The sequence below is a fragment of the Acinonyx jubatus genome, chromosome C1 (genome assembly GCF_027475565.1).
Source record: "Acinonyx jubatus isolate Ajub_Pintada_27869175 chromosome C1, VMU_Ajub_asm_v1.0, whole genome shotgun sequence".
Classification (NCBI taxonomy): Eukaryota; Metazoa; Chordata; class Mammalia; order Carnivora; family Felidae; genus Acinonyx; species Acinonyx jubatus.
This window is the reverse complement of record NC_069381.1, coordinates 27102186-27110787: the sequence shown is the minus strand read 5'-3', so window position 1 is coordinate 27110787 and position 8602 is coordinate 27102186. Positions and strand designations below refer to the sequence as shown.

The window sequence follows — 8602 nt, the reverse complement described above, 5'->3', positions numbered from 1 at the left end:
TCTCTGAAAATCTTACCATCATTCCTGTCTTAGTGCTGTTACCCGTTCCATCTTCCCTACCTAAAATATTCTCCTTTGGGGTACCTGGCTGGCTTAGTCGGTGGAGCATGGGACTCTTGATCTCAGGGTTATTAAGCTCCAGCCCCACGTCTGCAGAGATTATTTAAAAAAAAAAAATCATGGGGTGCCTGGGTGGCTCAGTCGGTTAAGTGTCCGACTTTGGCTCAGGTCATGATCTTGAGGTCTGTGGGTTCAAGCCCCACATTGGGCTCTGTGCTGAGAGCTCAGAGCCTGGAGCCTGCTTCAGATTCTGTGTCTCCTTCTCTCTCTGACCCTCCCACGCACATTCTCTGTCTCTGTCTCTCTCTCTCAAAAATAAATAAACATCAAAAAATTTTTTAAATAAAACCTTAAAAAACCGCAAACTCTCCATCTTCCTCTATGCTTATTTCAGTGTTTCTCACTGGCATTTAGCAATGTTGGCCCTACCCTCTAGATTCTAGTAAACGTGGGGTCACTATGACAACTGTGATAAATCCCCTGGTTGAATATCACTAATAAAACCATCCTTTGGGCTTATAGTAGGAACAATGTTATTTTGTCTCTCCAGTACCACCTCCTGTCTTAGAAAGTGTTCCTTCTCCAACTATATTGTGCTTGAAGGATTTGCTATATTCCTATAAGATTCTGCCCTTCTAGGTGCAGTCGAACCACCTGACATGTCTGAAGTGGGCATTAGCCTGCCCACAGGTAAGTACTGAAATTTAATAGAAAATAGGAGTGGAGCAGATCCCTTTTATCCTTCTGTGATGGAATCCCGTCCCTAGACATACACATAGGGGTCTAGTCTTCCTAAACTGGTTGAGGAATATGTGATTGAGGTATAATTGACCAAGTGCTGAGGATGCTGATGTCCAAATAAACACTCTTGGCATCACCGAGCCATTAAGTCTATAGGGCTTTAGGGGAGGGTTGGGTCATGAAAATACTTGGGTTTCTGCGAAAAATGAAGCCAAAGCCTGAGGAAAAAAGACTGAATAAAGCAGGGCAGAGGAATTTTTCTTACACATTTTTCCCCCCTGGGTAGGTAGCCAGAAAGGAAAAGAAAATTAAGGAAAAGATATATGAATGGAACACAAAAAGCTGCTGAGTTGAGGTTCTGGATACTGCACGGATAGCAGTTTGGAAATGGAATAGAGAGATGGGCCTGTGCCTGGGGAGCACCTCTTCAGTCACCAAGAAAGCTAAGAGAGAGAGCTCCAGTTTGGATAATGTGTTAACAGGGATCACCTAGGAAGGGGAAACCTTTTATTCTACATTTTAATCAAGCTTTTGTGCCAAGCTAAACTGAGCCTGTATTTGGAATTAATTGCCTATATTCTCAATTTTGATGAGTTGCACCATAATTGGTCCCTCACCAATCCAGAAACCTGAGAGTCATCAGAGTTCCATGACTCTACTGTCTCTCGCCCCTCAAGATAAATTATTCAACAAGCTCTCCTCTGTTTTGCCTCCTTTCTTCCCCCATCCGTCTCCTCCTCTCCATTGTTACTACCATTGACCTAGTTCAGATCCCTATAATCTTCCACCTAGACAACTGGTCTTCCTGCCTCCAGTCTAATCCCCTTCCAATCCAGCCTTCATACCCTGCCAGAATAATCTTTCTCAAACATATATCTAGCCATGTTTCTCTCCTTCTTAACACTCCCCACCCCCACCCCCACCCCCAGCCTGCCTAGTTCATATTGTCTAAAAACTAAAGTCTAAGCATAGCACTCTAGACTTTTTGTTCCCCGTTTAACTTTCAGCCTTCATTTGGGCCATTCCCCCCCTCCCCCCAACACATACCCTGAGCTCCAGTCATACTGACCTACTTTCAATTCCCCAAACACAACATGCTTTATCAAGCCCCTACACATACCTGAAATGCCTTCTCCTCTCTGTACTAGCCTAGAGAACTCCAGTCCATCTTTGAAACTCAGTTCAGGAGTCCTTTCCCCCTGGCTTACCCCAGGCAAAGTCAGTTGCCTTTCTCAGGGCCCCACAGCTACTTACACACACTTCTACTATTACACACGCGTATTTATTTGCCTCTCTCCAACCAGCAATGGGAGTTCTCTGAGAACAAGACTGAATTTTATTTATCTTTGTATTCTCCATGTTTAGAATAGGCTCAAAATAGATGCTTAAGGTCTGTTGAAAGAGTGGATGAATATTTGATAGGTACTTGAGCTTGCCAAAAGTTGCAGTAAAGGACCTTCTACATACAAAAATAGTTGATGGTGTGAATGCTGTCATGCCTTGGGAAAAGGCCCTGATATTTTTTAGGCCACAGTATTTTAATCATTCATTCAACAATTACTTAGTAAGCACCCATTATGTGTCAGGTCCTGTGTCATATTTATTTATTTATTTATTTATTTATTTATTTAACATTTATTATTATTTTTAAATGTTTATTTATTTTTGAGACAGAGAGAGACAGAGCATGAACGGGGGAGGGTCAGAGATAGAGGGACACACAGAATCTGAAGCAGGCTCCAGGCTCTGAGCTGTCAGCACAGAGCCTGACGCGGGGCTAGAACCCACAAACTGTGACATCATGACCTGAGCCAAAGTCGGACACTTAACCAACTGAGCCACCCAGGTGCCCCAACATTTATTTATTTTTGAGAGACAGAGAGATGCAGAGCATGGGCAGGGGTGGAGGAGAGAGAGAGGGAGATACAGAATCTGAAGCAGACTCAGGAGCTCTGAGCTGTTTGTTAGCACAGAGCTCAACGTGGGGCTCGAACTCACAAGCTGCGAGACCATGATCTGAGCTGAAGTCGGATGCTCAACCAACTGAGCCACCCAGGCTCCAAGTCCTGTGCCCCAAGTCCTGTGCCAGTTTTAAAGGTCAGGGGTACTTACATTAAGCCAGAAAAATAGCCCTTGGCCTTTTAGCAGGGCACCCTCCAGGGGAAGATTTAAACTGGAATTGCGGTATGAAATTATTTTTGAAAGAAGATTCTTTAAAAAGAATGATGAAATTATCTCACCACACAAGGAAAAATTTAAACAACTCTTTGAATAATTTTAAAATGAAAAAAAAATTTTTTTTTAGAATAGAGTGGCTACAGGCAATAGATAGCATGACATGACTGAGGCCTGCCACATGGTGGCAGTGTTTCTCCAGGGATAAAGATTTAGCTGCCTAGGACTTTAGAAAAAGCAAGCCATTTCTCACACTTAACTCCAGAAGAATAGTAGTACTAAAATTTAACATGGGAGGCTTTCTCAGTGTTCAGAAAGAGTGAAAGAAAACATAATTTAATCAACTGTTCCCTCTAAACTTTCATAAGCCTTTGGAAACTGCTTTCGTTTGTCTGCCAGTGAGCAATTATAAATACAACCTTCAAATAGGCTGACCACGTTAAATCCTGTGACTTATTTTTTCATGGATATGTAATGTCAGGATTCCTTTTTTATTTTTTCATTTTATTGTTTTTTTAAGTCTATCCATTTATTTTGGGAGAGAGAGAAGAGAGTGCACATGCATGAGCAGGGGAGGGGCAGAGAGAGACTCTCAAGCAGGCTTCACAGCATCAGCACAGAGCCTGATGCGGGGCTCAGTCCCATGAAGCAGGAGATAATGACCCGAGCTGAGATCAAGAGTCAGACACTCAACTGACTGAGGCACCCAGGCGCCCCAGAATTCCTTTTATTTTTATAATGTTTATTTATTTATTTTTGAGAAAGAGAGCACAAGTGGGGGAGGGGCAAAGAGGCAGAAGGAGACACAGAATCTGAAGCAGGCTCCAGGCTCTGAGTTGTCAGTGCAGAGCCCAACACTTAACCAACTGAGCCACCCAGGTGCCCCCAGAATTCCTTTTTTTATATTGATTTTATGTAACATAAGGATAGATACTAGTAGTGTCTACTTTCTATGACCAGATTAGGTGTGGTCAGTACTGCAAAGTATTTCCTGTAGAAATACTTCCTGGTGATCTGTCATTTAAATCCATTTGAAATTCAGTCTGATCTGATTGGATTGGATTCAGTGTTTTCTACTTAAATATAATGAAAGCAAGGCTCTGAGAGGCTAAATGACTTACCTAGGTTTATAAAGCCATTTATTGGACAGGTTTAGGCTAATCTCTGCAAAGTGAACACCCCAGAGCTTCCTCTTGCTGCCATCTATCAACTTCATAAACAGAGCTTGTTGGATGATTAACCCTGAGAGTCAAAGGAGAGAGAAGAGTCAAAGTGACTCCCAGGTTTCTAAATTGGTGAATGATGGATTATGGTGCCAACCACCAAAATTGAAACTGTAGATTGTTAATTCCAAATACAGACTCACTTTAGATTAGCACAGTTAATTAATAGAATAAAAGGTTTCCCTTTCCTAGCTCACTCATTCCACTCATTGTCGAAATCAGAACTCTCTTTTTATGTTTTTCTGGTGGCTGAATAGGTGTTTTTCAAAGAGAACAAAATGCTAATTAGTTCTGAAAATGCTAATATCAGGACTATTATCTCAATTACTCACTTCCAAAGAGAGTTCAAGAATAATATACTTGTTGGGGCGCCTGGGTGGCTCAGTCGATTAAGCATCTGGCTGATTTTGGCTCAGGTCATGATTTCACAGTTAGAGAGATCAAGCCCAGCATCAGGCTCTGTACTGAGTGGAGCCTGCTTGAGATTCTCTCTCTCCCTCTCACTCTGTCCCTCCCCCACTCTCTCTCTCTCTCTCAAAATAAATAAATACACATTAAAAAAGAATAATATTATAATTATCAAGTGATCAAGTTAGTTCAACAAATATTGACTGATTTCCTTACAATGAGCCAGATATGTTCTTTTTTTAAAATTTTTTTTAACATTTATTCATTTTTGAGAGACAGAGAGGCAGATCATGAGCAGGGGAGGAGAGAGAGAGAGAGAGAGAGAGAGAGAGAGAGAGAGAGAGAGATGGATGCAGAATCTGAAGGAGGCTCCAGGCTCTGAGCTGTTTGGTAGCACAGAGCCCAACATGGGGCTCGAACTCACGAACTGCGAGACCATGACCTGAGCCGAAGTCAGGCGCTCAACTGACTGAGCCACCCAGGAGCCCCAGCCAGATATGTTCTAAGCCCTTGCTTCTCAAAAAAGCATGGTCACCATACCAGCAGCACTAGCATCATCTGCGAACTTGTTGGAAATGCAAATTCTTTGGCCTCACATCAGACATAATGAATCAGTAACTCTGAGAGTAGGGTTTAACAATCTTTTTTACTAGCCCTTCAGATCATTCTGATGCATGCTCAAGTTTGAGAACGACTATTCTAGATAGTGAGGATATGGTGTTAAAGGAAACAAAGTGCTTGTCCTCTTGGAGCAACAATATACAAATAGCTAAAAATAAAATTTCAGGGATGCCTGGATGGCTCAGTGAGTTAAGCATTGGACTCTTGATTTCAGTTCAGAAAATGATCTCAAGGTTCTTGGATTCAAGCCCCGTGGTATTCTGTGCTGACAGCCCACATCCTGCTTGGGATTCTCTCTCTCTGCCCCTCCTATCCACCCCTCTCAAAATAAATAAATAAACATTTAAATAAAATAAAATTGCAGCAGAGGTGTTATTGGGGAAACCAGAACATGGGATAGAGGGAGAATGTAGAGGGGACTCAGTCAAGGTCTCTCTGAAGAGTTTGAGCTCTGGAGTCAGACTGAGCAGGATATGAATATTGGCTCCACCAGTTACTAGCCTTTTTAAAAGTTAGTTTCCTGCTAAAATGGAGATAGTAGTATTACTTACCTTATAAATTTACTCTGGGGGCGCCTGGGTGGCTCAGTTGGTTGAGCATCCGACTTCAGCTCAGGTCATGATCTCATGGTCTGTGAGTTCGAGCCCCACGTCGGGCTCTGTGCTGACAGCTCAGAGCCTGGAGCCTGCTTTGGATTCTGTGTCTCCCTCTCTCTCTGCCCCTCCCCCGTTCATGCTCTGTCTCTCTCTGTCAAAAATAAATAAACATTAAAAATTTCTTTTTAATTTACTCTGAAGATTAAATAAGATGTTTGCAAAATTCTTGCAACTGTTTTTGTCACAGGGTAAGTAAGCCCCTGATAAATATTAGCCCTCCAAATATGAAGGAGGAGTGCTATGACGGATATTTGTAAATCATCAATGTAGCAATTAATAGTAAAGTGGATGAAAACATGGCTAGACAGATGCGAGAGAAGAGGGTGGATAATGGGATCTTGTTGGTGTGGCAAAAGTGGGTTGGGAAGTGGTGAGGAGGTAAAGAAAGATGAAGAAAGAGAACTTTTATCTGAACCCAGCTAAAGCTGGAAACTTGGAAGAGGAGGCCAGTGGATAAGGTAATTATCCTGGTTTGCCTGGAACTGAGATTCTTGGGAGATGGGATTTTCAATGCCAAAACTGGGAAAGTCCTGGGAAAATCGGGATGAGTTGGTTACCCTACAAGTGGATAGGATCACGAGAATGAAGTGGGGATGGTAACTACCATGCCTTTCTTTCTTGGTGCCCTCTGATCTTCTCCCTATAGTAATCTTGTAAAATACTTTCCAGGGGCTTGATTCAACCAGGAGCCAGAGGGCAAGGGAGCTTGGGTAATGCAGTGGAGAAAAGTCATCCTTTGCTGGACAGAGCAGGATAAGGAAAGACAGAGAATGGACCTGGAGGGGCAAAAAGATAGTAACTAGCAAAATGACAAGGGATTAGAATTGTTTGGGATTAGTCTGACTCCAGACCTTTTATTCTTTTTCCTGTCTTGTCCAAAAAGTCTAGAAATGGTATGGGTGCATGTTTTCTGCATCCTCAAATTAAATTTAAGTAAAATTATAAAGGTTATCCAAGGATATTCTTTGGTATCCGAGCAGCCCACAAAACTTGTCTGTTTGTTCAGTGGCATGAATGCTATGTACAAGAAGGAGGAAGTAGGATCTAGCTGCTCCAGGGATGGAGGTCCTGGAGAAAATCCCCACAGGTGCCTTCGGTTGCCCTGGGATCTTCTCCCAGCTCACTTCCATCCAGCCCAGAAGGCTTACTCCTCACACTGCGCTGTGGCAAGGGTCAAAGCTCAAAGGCCACCACTCTCCTGGTACCGCCTTGCGAAGCCAGAGGGCCCCGACCGCCTGGCAACCAGGAGAATCTCAGGCTCACTTAGGTTCAACAGACGAGAGGAACCGAGACCCGCCAACCCTACCCAGATTACAGTCTCCGGGCTCGTCAAAGGTGCTTCGTGATTGGTAGGACGACATAGGGGCGTGGCCTCATGTAGAAACCCTCCTCCGGATTGGTGCAACTCGTTAGGGCGGGGCCTCCACTCTGGCTGGGCGCGAAACCTCGAACTGTGTTGCCGGGCTGGAGACCGCGGGAGCGGCTGCTCTCCTGCTAAGGGACCAGGAGACCTGCTCCGTCACAAGCGAAGCGCTAGGAAGCCGGAGTCATGACGGGCGAAGTACTTTCTGAGGTGGGTTCGTGCACTTGCCGCCATCCGCGGCTGCGGAGGCCTGGCTCCGAGGGGCGGGTTGGGGTAGGGGTCGAGTCGGGCGGAGCGGGTCGCGGCGGCACCGTGGCGGCGCGGCGCGCGGCCGGGCCTGGCGGGATGGCCCCTGGGGCTCGCGACTCTTGCGGTCCGGTCCCGCGGTGGGCTTCCCGCGCCTCGGTGAGCTAGGCGGCGTCGCTTCTGGTCCCTTCCGCGCGCGCAGCTGGCCGCCCAGCAGTTCCTCAGCCGGCCACGCCCGCCCACCTCCCCTTTGGCGCGTTTCCTGCCGCCGGAGTTCTTCCTTGTCCAGCCCCCCAAAAGAGGAAGGCCTGGGCAGACCCGGGCCGCTGGGATGCGGGGCGGGATTCTCCAGAAATGGACGGCGGCAGTCTTTGGGAGTTCGGAATTGGATCTACAAAGGGCCTGTGAGGTCATCCAACGCGACCCCGAAAGAAGTAGGAGTGTCGGGCCCTCTCGGCTTGTGGCTTGATTGCTGGCAGGATTGGGCATAGAAGCATCTGTTTCCAGAACCCGGTTCTTTTCTGGGGCCGGGACTAGTGTGGGACACTAGCCTTGGGAGCAAAATTTAAGAGGGCTCCCCAAACTCAGTAATTAAGATAATGTTTTAATGCAATTTTTAAAAATAAAAGTTAAAGCAAAAATTCCATTATATGGTTTGGAACAAAATATAAAACTTTTAAATAAAGACAAGATCTGACCCTGCGCTTGCACTACTCCACTTCAGGTGCCTATAATCCTGGCCCTGGTTCCAATAAAACTTTATTTACAAAAGTAGTAGGCTGACCTCATGAGCCATGATTTGCCAGTTTGATTTTTTGTTTGTTTGTTTGTTTTTAATGTTGTACTATTATCTCAATTACAGGGGTTTTTGAGACTTGACTCTGTTCTTGCCCTGTTCCTGGCCCTGACTGTGGCAGATACTGCTATAAATTGCATAGAAGAAAGTGATTAAAGCATGTACTGAGTTATGTGGTTATCTAAACTCAGTTTCCACATCCACAAAGAATCTTACTGCTTCAGGTGTTGGGAGAATCATCAGCACATATGTGATGATCCTCAGTGATTCCTTAATACCTGTTATCTTTGGTTATTATTTTAATAATTATACC

The 8602-nt window shown here is 44.7% G+C and overlaps 1 protein-coding gene across 1 annotated transcript in view; it reads left to right on the top strand.

Annotated features, from left to right (window-relative positions):
- The first annotated feature begins 7111 nt into the window (after positions 1-7111).
- The window catches only part of CLSPN (claspin), a 33086-nt gene continuing 31595 nt past the window's right edge, over positions 7112-8602 (top strand). The window contains exon 1 of the mRNA XM_015070298.3: positions 7112-7457. Coding sequence (XP_014925784.2) covers positions 7434-7457 — 24 coding nt within the window. The 5' untranslated portion in view covers positions 7112-7433. The remainder of the gene's footprint in view (positions 7458-8602) is intronic.